General features: G+C 34.8%; 1 protein-coding gene across 3 annotated transcripts in view; it reads left to right on the top strand.

Annotated features, from left to right (window-relative positions):
- Hnf4g (hepatocyte nuclear factor 4 gamma) overlaps positions 1-19,146 on the top strand; it is a 149,468-nt gene that overhangs the window by 120,299 nt on the left and 10,023 nt on the right. For 2 of the 3 annotated variants that reach the window (XM_076911237.1, XM_076911235.1), the window contains 5 exons: positions 5,232-5,403; positions 8,380-8,474; positions 10,897-11,003; positions 12,497-12,652; positions 16,536-16,623. In XM_076911237.1, the coding sequence (XP_076767352.1) occupies positions 5,258-5,403; positions 8,380-8,474; positions 10,897-11,003; positions 12,497-12,652; positions 16,536-16,623 (592 nt within the window). In that variant the 5' untranslated portion in view covers positions 5,232-5,257. Of the gene's footprint in view, positions 1-1,874; positions 2,242-5,231; positions 5,404-8,379; positions 8,475-10,896; positions 11,004-12,496; positions 12,653-16,535; positions 16,624-19,146 lie in introns of those variants that run through there. The other variant, XM_034516936.2, reaches the window with a different exon arrangement.

Raw genomic sequence — 19,146 nt, 5'->3', positions numbered from 1 at the left:
CTGGGAGGGAGGATAGTATTTGAAAAGTAAATAAATAAAATAAAGGATTAAAAAGAATACTGAAAGTTGAGGAGAGTGTGTGGGACTTATAAAAAAAAATGTAGTGTCCTTAGCAATGGAGTATCACTCAGAATGAGTCTTGGCTCTATGATCAAACATTAGCATGTCTACTTGTTTAAGTCAGAAAGCTATAGCCTAGTCACATCCTTTTCAAGTTTAGTAATTCACTTAATTCAGAAAATTATCAGTCCAAGAATTATAAAAAGAAGGTTTTTACTGTACCCTGTAAGCTAAGGAAAAAGGCTGGAGGACCTTTCCTCTTGTAAATGGAGGTTGGCTGTATTTTTTGAAGGTGTCCATCTCTGAAATCATTAAGAAGGCAACCTGCCCCTGAAGAGATGTTCCTGGACTTTTGGATCTGCTGTAGCTCTTACATTTTACTATGTGAGATGCAGAGAATAATTTACCATCCTGTGGGTAAATTTCCCTTGGAATCCAGTTTCAACTAATGTGAGAATCTCCATGAAGACCTGTGCTTAGACAATTCCACCCTGAAGAGGAACACCCTGTCTGATTGTGGCGTTCACCATGGAATGGGAACAGGGTAGTGCAGAACAATAGTAAAACTATGAGATTATTCTACTGAACTATGTTTGTGTTGTTTTACCATTGGCAATGTTATAAACAAAGATTGTGCTGATATTCCTCCATGTTTGATAGTTAACATGTAGATGAGGAAGGTAGAGGGCTTCATGCACAGTCTTTGGATCCCATAGCAACACAGCCCTATTACATACCCCAAAAGGGAAGTACTTCATATAAATAAAAAGCACAGTGTCCACTCTCTGTCACTTCTCCAAAAACAGAATAACTGTGTTTAACTTTCGTTAAAAAGTTCTTAATTTTAAGTAATTATTAATTAGAAATTCAAAATATACTGATTATGAGACAAAGAGACTATTTCCATGGTTAGCCTAATTTGATGTATTTGATTAATATGACTTATATTTTTTTCACAGCATGTCACATGTTTTGAGTTTGTCTTAACATAATACATTTCTGTGGGGAAATGCATTCATATGTAACAGTAGTTACATGAGTAGGAAATTGACTTGCAAGATCACTTGCTATAATCTTTAACATATATAGAATATAAAATTTTGAACTAACAAAATAAAAAAGTAGATATAGCATCCTTTTTAGAAAATAAAATCAATAAACATATGTATCAGAAGTAAAATGTTGATATTGAGTATTAACTTCTAAATATTTTCTGAACTCAAAATGTTTCTTCACACCAACACATAAAAAATATGCTGTCACATATGTTGAGGTGGATCAGAGTGTATAAACCCACGCATTGGAGATAGATTTACTTAGTTAATGCCTAGAATGTAATTAAATTAAAATGAATTCTTAATAATCACTGGGTTGAAGCTGCCCCCCAGAAATTTGCAATTGTGGAGTGACATGGATGGTAAATTGATAATTTGGAAGGAGTATGCAGCTCATATTAAGGCTCTGCCTGTACATTGCTGGAACACACCATAAATCTCAATCTCACAAATTATAAATCTACTCTACTCAAAAGTAAACAAATTCAGATTTATTGTACATACAAAGGAAACCTGCCACTGTTAAGGGTTCAATGTGTTAAGTGACAGGTTCCAGTTTTACCTTACCTAATTTTAAGAGTAATATGAATTTGACTTTTAAGACTTTGTGGTATGTGCTTTGAAGCTCCTCATGTGGGCTGCCAGCCACAAGAATTTCAGGTTAAATCCTGACAGGGACTTCTGTCTGTGTTTAACCACTCTCTAAGTGATGTCATTTATTGAGTACTGGAAATCAATTGAGAAGATCATGTTAGTCTACTAAGCACTTCAGATAAGGCAGTTCCATGAAGCATTTCAAGATAATCACAAGGAATTGCTTTCATATGCCATAAAAGAAAAATGAGCAGAACATGGCCTGCTGAAGGAGTTACAGTTTGACAGCCCCTCCCACAGAAGCACTGAAATCACCCAGTGACAGTTAGCTCTGGTTAGTACTCACGGCTTGAAAGCATAACAGCTAGCACACTCTGGGCGTGTGGAGCCATTCGTATGTGTGTCTCTCAACCGATTATGAGGGTTTCAGAGCCGATACCCGACATGGACATGGGAAACTACAGTGAAGTTTTGGACCCAACTTACTCGACCTTGGAGTTTGACACTATGCAGATTCTGTATAATCCCAATGGTGAGTTCTCATATGATTATGGGTAAGAGAAATAAGTGGAAGAGAAAGAAATGGAACTCGCAGGCTGGATTAGTTTCTTTCCTGGAGAATTCAAGAGTTGTGTCTAAGGCCACAAATCTGAACATGAATTTTAAATTTTGTGTTAACTAAGAGGCAGAATAACTTATATTTGTGTTATAAAGTAACCTCAGGATTCAATAGGCTAGTGGGTTACAAAGCATAGTTTCAGGGACTATTTAATTTTCTGTACATCAAAGTGATAGTAATTTTGACAGATTGGCCTTGAAAACAGATTTTCTATACAGTATGTAAAGTGGCTTATGGACAATGTTTCAGAAGATGCTGAGGAGGTTTACTGGTTCTACTCTTCATCCCACCATCTCAGTACTCCATTGCTGTGGATAAGAAACTCCACCTAAGATGACTGGATAGTTTCTTCACTGGACACAGACATAAAAAGAAATAAAGGTTTATATTATAACCTCAGGTTGACGAGCTAATGTTTAGCTTCCAGAGCTTGGGGCATGTGTCTACTGTAATATTTTAACTTTAAGGAAGACAGATTATTTCAGGTTTGCATCTTTATGTAATACAGTTTACTATCTACTCAGAATGTAGATTTCTTTTTCTAAAAAAAAAAGCTTACTCAGGACAGGTTGTAACTGTTAAGACTTACGATTATGTATGCTATGGGGAAACTGCGTATCTGTGTGCATGTGTCTGTGTGAATGTATGTTTGTATAGTTCAGGACTGAAAAATCATCTTATGATTAGCTTAATATTTTTCTGAACTGTGAACTTTATATTTTCAATAAGCAATAACTTAATAGTGGGGAAACTTGTAGAAACTGAAAACTCGATTCTCTAGTTTAACATAAATGCAGAGTGAACTATAGTGTAATTCTTAGGAAGACACAGTTTTGATGAAAGATATCCAGTATTTATTTCAATAGAATCAGAGTTTTAATAAGAGGCCACAGATTCATAAGCAGTAGGTACAGATGTACCATATAAATGTATGGAATCTTTCAGTGTATACTAAAACAATTCACACGCATACTACTTTTTTGCTTGTAACAACATTGTCAGCTGCATGTGAATATGGCATCAAACATAAAGCCAGACTTAAATTTGTTTGTAATATTTTAATGTTATTCAACAAAGCACAGTTATCCCAGATGCTCCTTTAAAGTATTTATTATTTAAAATCATTTTGAAATTCAAATATATTTGATGACTTTCCTCTCTACCATGTCCTTCCGCTTTCTTTCCTATTCCTACCCAGTCTACTTTAAGCTCTTTCTCAAAGAACAAAACAAAACCAATATAACAATAAAAATCCTCAAAACCAAGAAATAAAAATAAAACAACACCCAGAAAGAAAAACAAACAACTCTCCACCAAAGTGTAACCAAATAAAATCACACAAGAATGTGGAGTTTACTATATGAACCAGCTACATCTGAATATGAGGCCTTTCCAGAAGTGATTGGTATAATCCGTCTTCATTGGAGAACACTGATTTTATCTCTCCCAGCAAGTATAAATAGTCCACTTGTTCATTTTGTAAGAGGCTAGATTTTCCTTCCTGCATTCATATTTTTAAATATATCAAACAAAACATAAGATCAGACAAACCAACAGAGAAAAAGAAAACCAAGAGAAGGCACAAAATTCAGAGACTCACATCTTCTCATACTCAAAAATACTACAGAAACAGTAAAATATATAAATTTACTGATATATATATGATATATATGTGATATATATGATATATATAATATATATATATATATATATATATATATATATATATATATATATATATATATATATATATATATCATGGTACAGACCCATGTAGGCCTTGGGCATTCTGGTTCAGCCCCTGTAAGTTTACATGAGGCTTGGATAGTTGATTTTGAGGACCTTGTCTCCTAGTGTCCTTCATTCCCTCTGGTTCTTACATCCTTCCCACCTCTTCTTCCAAGGGGATACCTGAACTCTGGGGTGTAGGAATTTGATGGATTCATCCCAATAAGACAGAATGCTTTAAGGTCTCTCATTCTCTATGTAATATGTGGTTGTTACTTCAGATAATTCTAATTTCCATTCAATATTATCAATACCTTGTTAATATTATAATTCAATAAGTACATGCCAATATTTTATTTTACCAATTTTTATTAGAGACAAAGTAATAGGTTATTTTTATACCTATGATATGTACTTAGTTTATGCTCAATTAAAATTTGTGGTTGAATCTACAGTCTTGAGTTTATTAAGCAAGTGCTTTGTCATTGAGTGATATTCCCAGGCAACAACTAAGTTCAAGTGTTAATATATTACCTTATGCATTTAATGTCTTTGAGTATGGTGGGATTCATAGAATACTTGTAACAATGTAAACTCATTAAAGAAATATTTATATAGTAAATATATGTGTATGTATGTATATATGTATGTATATATATTCTCATGGGACTACATATAGGTTTATGGGAACACACACAAGCACACATATATTCATTGCTTTTTAAAAATGTATTAGATGTTCCACTGTAGCTCAGTACAGTTCTAAGAAGTGAGAAACAAAAAGATGAGAGAAACATTAATTCTCTGATATTATGATACTGATATTCTCTATTTATAAATGTATGAAATTTGGACATAGGTTTTTATGTCTTCAAAACTCCATGGTGTACTTTATGGTGTTATTATGGAAGAAGTAAAATCTGAAGATTTATGTTATCATTGATTTGATCTTTTCTGTCATGAGATTGCATGAGCTTCTCTTAAGAAAGGTGGTAGTTAAGGGATTGAGATGAATCATAATCCAAATTTAAATGATCAGATAAATGAGACAGAAGCTGAAGAGGATGCTCTCAGCACTTGAAAGAATGACGAAGAAGCAAACTGGATGTAGGAGTAGAAGTAGGCACTGGGATGAGTAGTCACCTGTACTAACTTCTCTCATCTTTCTTCAACAGACAGTTCTGCCCTGGAGACCACAAGTATGAATACCACAGACAGTGGTGTAAACTGTCTATGTGCCATCTGTGGTGACAGAGCAACAGGAAAGCACTATGGGGCATCCAGTTGTGATGGCTGCAAAGGCTTCTTCAGACGTAGCATTCGGAAGAGTCACGTTTATTCCTGCAGGTAGTAGGGTGCTCATTCTAGCAAAGTTTTCTTTATTAGTGTCTAAAGATGTCATAGGTGATGCAAGGAAGGTTATTTAAGAGCTTTTATAGCTCAGAAACTCAAAACCAAATTGACAAGCTTCAAAACATTCTATGGTTGTATGTACAGTTCACATTCACATTGGTAGTTTCATCCTATAAACAATTTGAGACTTGTAAATGTGCATAAAGAAATTCATATACCTACCACCCAGTTTAGAGCAATATAGTTGAACCACTCCAGTGGACACCTCCCTGGCCACTTGTCCTCAGTGGCCCAGGGGGAACTAGAATCTAGAGTTTGGTGTTAATCTTTTCCTTGTGTCTCTTTATTGTTTTATCACATGTTCATATGCCACAAACATTCTTTTAAATCTGTTAAAATGATTTCTTAAAGTGTGCAGTTTTTTCTTTTTTAAATTTATCTTCAGGGTTCATACATCTTGGGTCTTTAACAACAAAAATTTAAAACCAGAGATGACTTTGTATCTTATGGGTTTCAAATGTTAAAATTTAATTTTCACTTCAAAGTAATTCCAAGGTTAAAATTTACATAACCAACAGAGTTTTTTTCTAAAGTTTATTTAAACAATTTATATGTCCATATATTTCTACTAGTCTTTCCGATAGTACCTAGTCAATATCATAGCTTAGTTTAAGTTTAGGTATTTATTCTGATTGATTTCTATGATAGCCCTTGAATATGTATTGTTTATGTTGAACTTGGGCTGTTGACACAAATCACTGATATTTAGCAGAAGGAAAAAATCTATCTTTGTTCTATCAGTAATAGACATTATCACTGATGGTTATTGTTACTAATTTGTTGAACTGGTGATTGAATTCAGGACCTTCCACATGCTAGGCAAGTATTCTATATCTTGCAATGCTTTTTAAAGAATAAGTTGGACATTTGAGAATTCCCAATCTGGTAATATTTGACTGCTCAAGGTGTAATCACTGTTAATATGTAACTCCAAAAATATTTACCTTGTGTTGTTTTGTAATGTTGGCGGTGGGGGGGGGGAGGGATTGTTGTCAATTTAAAAAATGTAAATCATCTACTTTAAAAATTTGACAAAGAGCATTTAGATGGTATTATATTTGTCCACAAGCCCATTCCACAGCTAAAAATGAGGTTATCTCCTCTACCAAACACATTTTCTCTATGGTTACCATACACACTAAGAGTTCTTCACATTAACACCTGAAGTAACAAAGTGACATAGAGGTGCCATTGTTTGGAGTCACGTGCACTATTAAAAAGTGAGACACAGCTCTACGAAAAGTGACAGCTCTCATCATGGAATATGATGATTTGTACCTCCACTTCATGCGGGGAGTAGGGAAGAATCACCCCCAGAGCAAGGTTTTGAGGTGTTCTAGTGCCCCAAGGGCAGAAGCAAGTGGGGATTTGTGCCTTCACACTATGTGTGTTGCCCACTAATTAGGCTTCTATACAGTTTTGATATCTAGCAATCTCTGTGGTCTTTTTTTTTCTCTTCTGGAAAATAGTTGTTGTGTGGATGTAAATTGAGAGGCCATGTCTTTAAAGTCAAGATTCCTGGTCTCAAATGTAACTATTACTTCGACTGATAAATTCTAATTTGACATTACCAGTCGTATGCTGCTGAAGCTAGCTTTCCCCTCCTAACGCACTTAAACCTTCTACTTCAATGCTATTTATAGGATGTTTTCTATAACTTCTATCAAAGTTTCTGTGCATTTGTTAGATTGTAATTTCTTTTAGCTGCAAATATAGACAACATTCATCTATTTTGTACCTATATCAAGATCTTGAACATGTTAAGAACTTCATAGTGTGCGTTTCTTCTTTCTTTGTTATTCAATTAATATGAATTAAATGTATTCTCCTTGTGATTTTTGATCACATGTTCTCCTTTTCAGATTATTTTCAGCCCCATATTAAAAAAAGTGATTTGCATTTTTTTTTACTTTGAGAGTATAATTCACATGTAGATTTATTCTCATTCGATGTTAAATCTTTTCTGTAAATATTACTAGGTCACAAATTATGCTATGTTAGCCTCATCATTCAATAATCATCTGCAACAAATGAGGCAATAGCAACATGTGTAGCTAGGAATTCACATAGAGGATATTTAGAATTGTGTGACTATTGCTACCATCAATTAAAACCAAGTTAAAACCAATTAAAACAAATAGCATTGTTCCATTGTGTGGGGTTTTATCTTCTCATCACTCCAACAGTTTTTATTTCTCTCAGGTATAGACACACCTTGGAATTGCCGTGTCCTATCTGCAACTCTGTACTTAACTTTTAGAAAAACTGCTAAGCATTTTTGCAAAGTAGCAGAAACATTTAGTATTCTACCTCACAGGGTATAAGAATTCCTTTAAAAAAAATTACATCTTCATCAACGCATGTATGCCATCTACTCTGATTTTTTTTAAGGGTATAAGAGAGTATGTCATTAAGAAGTTATATTATTATTGGTTTTCTCAATACTATGTAACTTGATATTTATAGTAAATCTTAATCGAACACGGAGTCATTTAAATGTAATAGAATAAAAGCATTTAAAAAGAGAAACCACACAAGTGTAAAAGTGTGAATCATGAGCCATTGCCCACCATGCTGAAGATATGTAACAATAAACACTAAAACTTTATATGATGAAGATGTTAAAGCTAGGTTTGACTTCTATGCCTAATAATAGCATACACTGGTTCAAAATGATGGAGTCATTCAGTTTCAGTTTCTTTGCCAAGAATATCTGAGAAGTGAGCTGTGTATTTTCATGCTTGTGCCAATCCTGAGATGTTTGATTCCTTAGGATCTTATTTTATACATGCTTTATATTGAGCCTGATTTGACTGTAGTTACTTAAAGTCTGATTGGTTTTTTTTATCTACTTTTTTTTTTTTTTGATAAATGATTGTTTCCTGTGAAAATTCCTGTTTCCTGTTACAGGTTCAGTCGCCAATGTGTTGTTGACAAGGACAAAAGGAATCAATGCAGATATTGTCGATTAAGAAAGTGTTTTAGAGCAGGAATGAAAAAAGAAGGTAATAGCAATAATAACGATGATGCTAATTATGATTATTGATGCAAAAGGATAACAATGTCCAAACATTCACATTAACCACAATAACCTACGTAACAAGTTCTGATTTCCCTCAATATATTAATGGAAAACCTGTCAAAGAGTTGTTAGTTAAAGAATTTTCACCTAAGTATGTGCAGTTAGTAAGTGGAGGAAGTAGTGTTTATCTGCTCTGAAAGTTGACACCCTGCTCTCTATAGGCAAAATCTATGCACAGATTAAAGACATGGATATAATGTATACAAAGTTTTCATTTTTAGGCCTGGGTATCTTTACTTATCTCATGAGCATCAACTACAAATTCTCTATTTATGTATTTTTCTAATTGGACATTGCTGTTTCCTAAACACTGTTCCAGATACTGAGATCTGAATTGTGATCCTGATAGAAAAGATACTTCTCCATCTTAGAAGCTCACATTCTGTTCAATAATAGAAGTAATGCAGATGTAGTGTTTAGTGTATAGTAGTTTTACTTTTGTCTGTTAAGTCATCTCATTTTATCTCTTCTCAGTTTGACATGTGCTATACATCCCAACATCTGGCAGGTTTAGCAGCTGCAAGACTTAATACCTGTATTTTGTTGTGTGTCTGTCATATGCAAAGAGCTATTTTAGACAAGTATATTAAAAGCTCACAAAAAGTTAAATCAAATCACATCACTACAGAAGCATAAAATATAATAAGTAGCTATTTTTCTCTTAATTTAAAAATGTGGAAATTTCATTAGCTTCTATTGAATTGTTAATCTTAAAAGAATATTACAAAAGTAAAGTTCACTACATTAAAGAGGCAATTTCGCCTTTCAAAAATAATTAGATAATGTCCTAAAAGCTCCATTAGGTAGCTCATAGGAATAATTACATAATTCATCAAGTGTCTTTTTTACTTATTATCTGAAAACCAATCCTTACCTTTATAAAATTGTAAACAAAACCAAGTCTGCATTTTCCCTTTGAGTCTGACAATCTATAAAATACCTTTGAAAATAGTAAACTTACATATTCTACTCTTCATAGAATTATGGTTTAATTTTACTAAATAAATTAGAAAGTAACTTTTGAGTTCAAAATTTGATGCATCTAACTCTTTAATAAATAATATAGCTTAATAGCAATAGAATTTAAATGGAAACAAAAACAAGGATTTATGTTAAAATTGCAAATGCTTATGACATATCTTAAACATATGCAGTATTTGTTATAAAGTTTGGTAGTAGGAATAAAATTTATAAAAACAGAAGAACATCTTTTCACTTTTATGTATTTCCACATAAGTGGAAATAACAAAATAAGCTACTAGTTTGTATGATTTTTAAAGTAAAATGTTAAATATTTGACTCACCCTAAAGATCTCTCTTTTTTTTAGACAAATGCCTACTACATTTCTGTTAACAGAGTTGGTAGACTTGGGTCTCTGTGACACTGATGTAGAAATTGGTGGGGGGTTTTTTGGTGGAGAAAAACTTTAATTTTTTGATATCATAGTATTTTCTACAGACCCGATTAGAATATTAACCTAGATATGTGAGGGGCTGTAGGCCTTGTCTTCTCATCTTTGGTTAATGGAAGATCATTTTGTGTTCTCATTTTTGAAATTTAAGTTTGACATCCAATTTATTTATTTTTTTACATGAATATTTATGCAAATTTCTGGGGTAAAACTTCTCTTTTTTCTTGTTTAAAACTTTGGTTTTTAATAATTGTTTAGGGCACGTGTATCTCTTTTCTCTCTAAATCAAGGAAGCAAATCTACCTTTCTCTTGCAGACATTTTATATAATGTGAGGAATGATTTCATCTTTCTATGAAGCAGGTATTCTAGATTCCATCTTCTAAGGAGATACCTTAAATTACACAATGATTTCTGAAGCTAACACCTGTAAACACTGCTTTATAAAGGGTCACAGGTTTACTTAAAACCATCTTAACTAGAAAACATTACTTTTAGTTTGGTAGTATTTTGTAGTTAAAAGAAAATAGGAATTTTAGAATCTATGGTTTACATCTTCTGGCAATAACTATGCTTGTATCTTTGACTTTGCCAACCCAACAGGCAGAATTCTTTGTCTCGTTACCTTACTGTTTTATTAACTGTGATAAAAAACCATCTTATTAAAAACACGACATGTCAAAACTGGGTGACCCAAGAGTTACCAGTATTTGTCTCATCACAAAGTCTAAGCCACCATATTTTATGAGCTCTGGGGACAGGCTTAGCTATGGTTTCAAAGTGGTTCAAGGAGGAAATCATAAGAAAAAAAACAGTTTTAATTCCTACAGTTTGAAAGACTATATCTGAACTTCTGTAATTTTCCTTTTTTTTCAGCTCTATAGTGTAGCCTGTGTTAGCGATCTAATAAACAACTGTGGTTTTTCTCTCTTAGCGGTGCAAAATGAACGTGACAGAATCAGTACGAGAAGAAGCACATATGAGGGCAGCAACATTCCCTCCATAAACACTCTGGCACAAGCTGAAGTGAGGTCCCGCCAGGTACATACTACAACCAGCATTGGCTCTGCAATAGAATCCAGTGTCTATTACTGCAGAGTGCTGTCACTGTGCTTACTGTTAAAGTTAATATAGACAGGCTCAAATGTATCACTTTGAAAGTAGTAGTAGAATGGTTGATTTTTTGAATTTTGGTCCTGAATATTTGTTTAACAAGACCTTATGTTTAAATGGATAAATGAAATTAATTCCAAGTAGAAGATTGTTTGGAAGTTTATTTATGTAGTTATGTAAAAATATAACCTAGCATGTTGCTCTGTTTTATTGCAGTATTTTATTGGTTAAATCTGTAAAATCATCTGCTTTAATATTGAGGGAACTTTCATCAGCATTTCTTTCCTTAAAATTTACATCTGAGCTCAAGAAGTCAATTCACTATCCCCTTAGGAAACAAATGCTTTGATGGGCATTAGAGGCAGAACTCACAAAATAGGAAGAAAAGTAAATTTCATTACTTAAAAATTTTAGACTAAGAATATCAGGTGTGAAGTTAAAAGGATCAATCATGCATTTTACATATAAGACCACCCATTAAGTCTGACATATGATCTTCTGAAGACATTTTAAGTTCATTTTAGCATTGACTTAAATGGAAATGTTCAGGGTGTTTGTCTATGACAGGGCAAATTATGAAATAGCTAAGCAGTTAATCAAGTCCTCTAAGGAGGCAGTGAGTCTACTTTCGTTCTTGATAACGCAGGAGTAATGTGATGAGGTTAACATCCCATTATCATCACTATTACTAGGAGATTACTTGATGGTCCAATAAAACATTTAGAACATGGCTTAAAGAGGATCTGTGAGAGAACATCGGGGTTCACATGACAAAGGCACACACACACGTAATACAAGAACCTATGGCTAAACTTTTTACAAAACTTTAATTAGGTAGAAACCATTGTAAAGCACCATTTATATTTTCATAGTCAAGAGTTATGTACAATTTTAGAATAATTATTATTGTGCTACATATTTCACCATTGTTGAATTTGTTTCTTAATTTTATTTTTATGGCCTTCTAATATTTTTAGGTTTCTTCTCCAAATATTTTCAACATTTTATCAATTTATCCACTAGCCTTTTTCCCTAAAAATCAACAAATTAAAGATGGGGGCCTTTAATGAAAATATGAGTTTTAACTAAAAATACAATAGAGTTTATTTCTTGTGGTTACTATCCATTTCATTATGTAGTCCGTTTAAACTACAAACTTCCTCCAAAACTTAGTATCATTTACAGATTTGGTATTTAAAATAAAATTCTTCAATCCAAGTGTGTATTTATATGCTCAGGTTTTCAATTTAGCTTTAAACTAATAATGATTCTATTTCTCAAATTAAAACTGTCTAATATATATGAAATTACTATGATAATGATAATTCTTCCTTCCATGATATTTATGTTATATAATCATAGGAAATAGAGGAATTCAGTGATTTCAATTGTAAATTCATGTAATACTGTGTTAACATTAGATCTCAGCCCCAAGCCCCAGTGCCAGCACTGACATAAACATTAAGAAAATCGCAAGCATCAGTGACGTTTGTGAGTCCATGAAGCAACAGCTCTTAGTCTTGGTGGAATGGGCCAAATACATCCCCGCCTTCTGTGAACTGCCCTTGGATGACCAGGTATGATTTAGAAGAAATCATTACTTCCTTGAAGAGTGGCTTTGATATTTGTTAAATTCTTATGCTCCTTGATTTGTATCTATAATGCATTCAATATATTAGACAGTAGTTGAATTATTATGGGAACTAATCACAGGGTTTTCCCTGATCCTTTTACCTTTTTATTCTGTCAAGAGACAGAAGTGTGTTTTATCTATTGTCTACTGTCAGGATCTAACTAAATTATGGATTGGATAAGAGTTGATAAAGACACTCTTCTGCAGTTTTGGAGTTTAGATGCTTAAATGAGGAAGAAAGGTAAATAGCAAATAACCACTGTTATGACATTTTCTGGGTATTAGAGGAGTAAATATTTGGCAAACAAGAAGAAGCAAATGGTGAGCTGTAGTGTCTTGAGTTTCTTGAATGTATTGAATGAGATTATTCATAAATGCCTGGCAACTCCTTGACAGAAACGGAAGAGGATGTGTTGGTGTCTTTGTGGATCCTTTACATAATTAACATGTAAGGTTTTTTTTTCTTCATGCTACCAATTTTACTGTGGCATTTATTACACTGAAATATAGAGGCAGTAAATATATCTGTAGATTCCATATCTGAAATCTACCAAGAAAAAAAGTAATATACAGTCTTCTTTTTCTAATATATGCATTTTTAAACTTGACATATTGATATTAAGAAATTTTAAATAATAATTTGAAACTTGGATTTTTTCACTAGTATCTGGATTCATTTGGATTTGACTCACTTTGAGCTGTTCTTCCAAAAACGTATATACTTTTTTGTAGATGAAATACTATTAAAATTTCTACTTCTTTCACATTGAAAGAATTAACCACACTAAAAATTCAACACTGTATGTACACATCCTCAGAGCAGTGCTGTCACTGGCACAAGAAAACCATACCAAATAAGACAAAAACCAAATATGATTGTGTAAAAATTAAGGGAAAGGGAATTATTCACATACCAGTAGGGAACAAAATCATTATAGGAATATAGCAGTTATATTTCTAAGAAGTTACTTTACTTGGTGACAGGAAAAAGTTCCATGAAAACTGAAATCACACTTACAGTATTTTGTAACTCCCTTCCTGGAGTGAGTCACAGTTATTGACGTGTCATAAAGATAGCTTGGCTCAGAAGATTATGCCACAGTGAATAATGCTAAATTGCTAAAACCTCCAGTCTCACCCCAAGCAATATAAGTAGGGCTGTGTTATTTATCAGCTTTATATTTTTATTATCATTTGCCTTTAAAACCTGCTGACATAAATATAAAGACAATGCTCGAAATATTGGGAAATCAGCTCTTGACAACTATGTAAAAAGTCTTTGTTTACTTCTCGTTAATATTAACAGCATGGCATTAATAGTTATGGTTAGGGAATGCTGGTTATGGGTACAGCCACTGAGGAATAAATTCTCAAGTGTATGCTCAATTATGTTATTCACTTAGTTCTTTTTTTTAATTGGATATTTTCTCTATTTACATTTCAAATGTTATCCCCTTTCCAGGTTCCTCCCCGAACCCTCTAGCCCATTCCCCCTCCCTCTGCTTCTATGAGGGTGTTCCCCCCACCCACTCCTGCCTCCCAGCCCTGGCATTCTGCTACACTGGGGCATCAAGCCTTCACAGGACCAAGATCCTCTCCTCCCATTGATGCCCGACAAGGCCATCCTCTGATAAATGTGCAGCTGGAGCCATGGGTCCTTCCATGTGTACTCCTTGGTTGGTGGTTTAGTCCCTGGGAGCTCTGGGGGGTTTAGTTGGTTGATATTGTTCTTCCTATGGGGCTACAAACCCCTTCAGCTCCTTCAGTATTTTCTCTACCTTCTTGATTGGGGACCCTGTGCTCAGTCCAATGGTTGGCTGCCAGTACCTCTGCATTTAATTCTTTTAGGTGCTTTATGGTGTAGGTGTGCTGTAGTAATTATTTCAAAATGGCCTCCGGTCAGTCCGACTGTCTAGGCTGTGGCATGGGTGCCACAGCTAGAAATGGCCAGCCAGAGACACCAGCCCTGCTACTCATGAGACACCAGTGTGGGAGATGGCTCTGCCAGTCTTCCATGCTGTCTCTGCAAGGCTGGGCATTGCCCAGACCATTCCGCCAACCACATGGGCTCAGTACAAATGAGACTCTAATGCTCAGATTATCCAAAGGCTTATATATTTAGTAATGATCAATAACAAGATAGCCATACAATCAGAGGTGTAACCCAGTACCCAACCTAGATATACCAACTACCTTTGACTGCTACAGACAAGGGAACATCAGACTCCATCTCCCCTTTCTAGTTTTCCATCTCTCCCTTAGCTCCTCCTCTCCTTTCTCCTCCTCTTCCTCTTTTTACTTCTCCCACCTTAGCTCCTCCTACATAGGTGTTATCTCTGTTTTACAGTTCCTGAAACTGGACCCCATCTCTGTTTATTCCATGCATAAATTCATGAGATAACTACTTATCAGCAGACTACTGGTTTCAGTTAGGTTCTGAGGGGATCCTGCAGTAAAAGCGCAGATTGCTTCACTGGTATCATAAACTTTGTAGTCTATTTGGGAGAGATGAACAGTAAAATGAATATATACAAATTATGAGTAAAGTTGACTAGGTAGGATTACGCTCAATGAAATTTCATAAAATGGAATAGGATGCATTGGAGGGTGAATGGAGGTGGGATGGAAAGACTTGATGATGGGAATCAGAGTGGACATCCTGCAAAGCAAGAATGACAGGGCTAAAGTTGAAGGAAAAGAATTCTTGAGTATATCAACTCAATTGATATACTTGTATATATCAACTCAATTGATACAGCGATTGTCAGGCAGGCCGTGTACAGTGAGTGCACAAAGATAAGGCAGGAACAGAGCAGACAAGGAGGCAAATGAGGTAATATCTACTCATCTCATGTCACATATGAATCTACAATAGAGGAATCCGCACTTGATTTTTAAGGATGATTTGAAGGCACTGAAGTTTTTCGCAGGGATGTGGTATGTGCATACAAATGGCTTAGTCAAAGATGCTCCAGGACTGGGGAAGTGACTGAGAAGGAAACATAGCAAGTGGGTGCGCTGGAGTAGTACAGGAAACAAGACAACAGAGAAGAAAAGCAGTGGGTGGATTTGGTTCACACTTTGATCACCATCAACAGATCCCCGAGAAGTTAAAGAACACTCCACATAGACTTCGGTTGGATCCAAACAATCATTTGGATGCTGGTAGCATTTACTACTAAGGAGAAAACATAGGAGAAACACTTATTTTGGATGTGCTACACTTGTCTTGATTTCTCTGGTTGTAAGTGATGCGGCCCAGCATGGAACTGAGTGCAAGAATGAAATTCAGTTGAATGTTTACTGCTGCAAGTCAGATGCCCAATCTAGACACAAGTAGAAGCCAATCAGTTTTCCTTTTCCCCTAGAAGCCTGGGGTTTGCTTTGTTTATTTAGTTTATTACTTGCAGGAAATTTTGTTTATATATTTCACCATTTAATTCCCAAGATTACATTTGGTATTTCACTTTTTATATGCATGCAGATGAAATCCAAACCGACTACTATATATGCAAGGTTAAAATAGGGGATCACAGAGCAGGCACTACACTGAAATGTAAACTCAAGCCACTCTATCCTGCTTGCCTCAAAAACAAAAGGTCTGCTTTTTATTTGTTATGTTACCCCCAAAGCAAATACTTCTGATGTGCTATGATAGAGACCTGCAAAGCCTAATCATTCTGTTTGCATGATTATTTTACGTCAGAAAAAAACCAAAACATAAAGGGAGTCAAGCTTAAGAAACATTGTAAGTTAATCAGATTTACCTTGAACTGTCTTTTGTTATGTTTTATAATTACTTGTTAAACTTGAAAACTTTCCTTAAGGTGGCCCTGTTGAGAGCTCACGCTGGAGAACACCTACTGCTCGGAGCTACAAAGAGATCCATGATGTATAAAGATATTTTACTTTTGGGTAAGATTTTTTTTTAAAGAAAAACTTGTGCATATTTTACCTTTTTAATATGCAGAATTTATTCAGCATGTACAAAACATCCAGCTCTTGGGAAATAGTGCTATGATTTTCCAAAGTGTATGTTATTAATTTTCCACATTTAGCTCTAGTGTGCACTGTGTATGTGTGTGGTGTTGTGTGTGTGTGTGTGTGTGTGTGTGTGTGTGTGTGGTATAGTGTATGCGTGTGTTGCCTGTGGAAATCAGAGAACAGATTGCAGGAGTCAGTTCTCTCCTTCAACTATATGTGTCCTAGAAATGAGAATCAGGTCCCCCTGCTTGGTTGCAAGCATCTTTACCCATGGAGGAGTCTGACTGGCACTATTTTTCTTTGTTTTTGTTGAATGTATGTCCAGCGTGATGTGAGATGATATGGGGGGAAACGCTGAAATTTAAAATTTCATAAATTGTTTCATAATCCTAACTTGACTTCTGTTTAAGTCTTATCAAGACAAAGAATAACTATATATGTGACCAACCGGAAGTACTTTCATGCTCTTTCAGAAACTCCTTAGTAAGGTATTTTACACACTCTTCAAGAAACATATTTATTTTGTGTTGTTCATAGTATACTGCAAAATAATTATATCAAAACTGGTGGCAATACACAAGAAAATCTGGTAGATAGAATTGTAAGCAGCAGCAAAAGTAGGATATAGTGATAAGGGTAAAGAGACATGAGAAGAGTTGATCTTTTCACTAAGAACGGTCTCAGCGCCATCCTGACTAACTCAAAGGACTAGGTTTGGAGTGATTTTTTGGTCCCAAATGTAAACAAACAGGACACACTATGAGTATAGCTAATATTTGTTGAAGGCTCTGCTCTAAGTGCATTGTGATAACATACACTCTCTCATTTAATCACTGAAATAAAACCCCACCTCCCTGCAAATTCTGTAGTGAAGAAGTAGAAGGGAATGTTTTGATCTTGGTGCAAAGCCAGGCAGCCTAGACCTGAAATTCTCAATCATAACGGGATCACAGAATGTGTCCTTGATTTCAGCTAAGTACTTTCATTGCATCTCTACTCAACACTGCGGATACTGTCCTCTTTAGAAATCTTGTCCCAATAGACCCTGGAAAACAATGCATCTTATTCCTCATTCTTAGTTATTATTTCTTTAGTGTAACTCGTACAACTGTTTCACATGATAGTGTGACATGAAGTAAACTATATGCAATGATAGATATGTTAGCTTGTGTGGCTGTGATAATCATTTCTTTTTCCATTTATGTGTTTATAGAAGCACCACAGTTGTACACTTTACATATATACAATATTTTAGTTCTTCACATATCAGGAAAGCTAATATGCAAACTTGGAGAAAGGTTATCATTTCATGAATACTCTTTGACTTATAGTAACCTTGCAGATTCTTGTGCTAACTTTCCAGACCTTTGGCAAAATACCTGAAACAATCAAATTAAAAAAATGAGGTTTTTTTGTGGCTCCCAGAGATGTCAGCTCATAGAAACTTGGCATTGTTGCTTTTGGCCTGTGACAGAGCAGAACACCATGCTTTGTGTGCTTGGATTACTTGGGAGAGAACACTACTCATTTCAAGAAGAAAGAAGAAAAGACACAGAATAAGGCTAGTCTCTACACATTCCCCTCAAGAACATATCTTCAGGGCTACAGAGATGGCTCAGTGGTGAAGAGTATTGACTTTTTTTCAGAGGTTCAGGATTTAACTTCCAGTAACCACGTTGTAGCCCACAAACATCTGTAATTCCACTTCTACGAGATCTGGCACCAATTTCTAGCTTCTGTGGGTACCAGGCACACAAAATGCACAGAGACATGCATGCCAAACACATATATATATATATATATATATATATATATATATATATATAAAATAAAATTAAAATTAAAAAAAAACTCCACACATTCAATGACATAAGCCCCTCCTTCTGGGCCCGAGTTTTAAAAGACTTTATCATTTCCTGCTGATACTATAGTTTACAGTTCACAAACTCAGTACATAGGCATTTAGGAAATACTCAAGATCCAAACAGTAGTGATCACCTACAGTGGAGTAATTAAAAACATAATTGTTCATATAACACCAGGAAATAGTAATCTAGATTTTAGAAATTATAGTAAACATTTACCATATTATAGCCAGAGAATGTCTAAGGCAGAAAATTCTGGAGGTCCTGTTCTACCGAGTTTCAGAACTCCCTTGAATTCAGTTCGATAAATTGTTCAAGCCACCTCTATTTAAAGAAACCAAGGGCCTTAGTTAGTATTTCTATTTCTGTGATAAAACCCTGACCAAGAGCAATTTGAGGAGGGAAGGTGTAATTTGGTTACACTTCCATATCACTGTTCATCACTGAAAGAAGTCAGTGCAGGAACACAGCATGGCAGAAATCTGTAACCAGCCAGTGCAAAAGCCATGGAGGTGCTGCCCACAGCTTGCTTCCCATGCCTTGTTCAGCCTGTTTTCTTATAGAACCCAGGACCATCAGCCCAGGGATT

The sequence above is a fragment of the Arvicanthis niloticus genome, chromosome 13 (assembly GCF_011762505.2).
Source record: "Arvicanthis niloticus isolate mArvNil1 chromosome 13, mArvNil1.pat.X, whole genome shotgun sequence".
NCBI lineage: Eukaryota > Metazoa > Chordata > Mammalia > Rodentia > Muridae > Arvicanthis > Arvicanthis niloticus.
The sequence above is the reverse complement of the archived record's forward strand: the minus strand, read 5'-3'. Positions and strand labels throughout refer to the sequence as shown.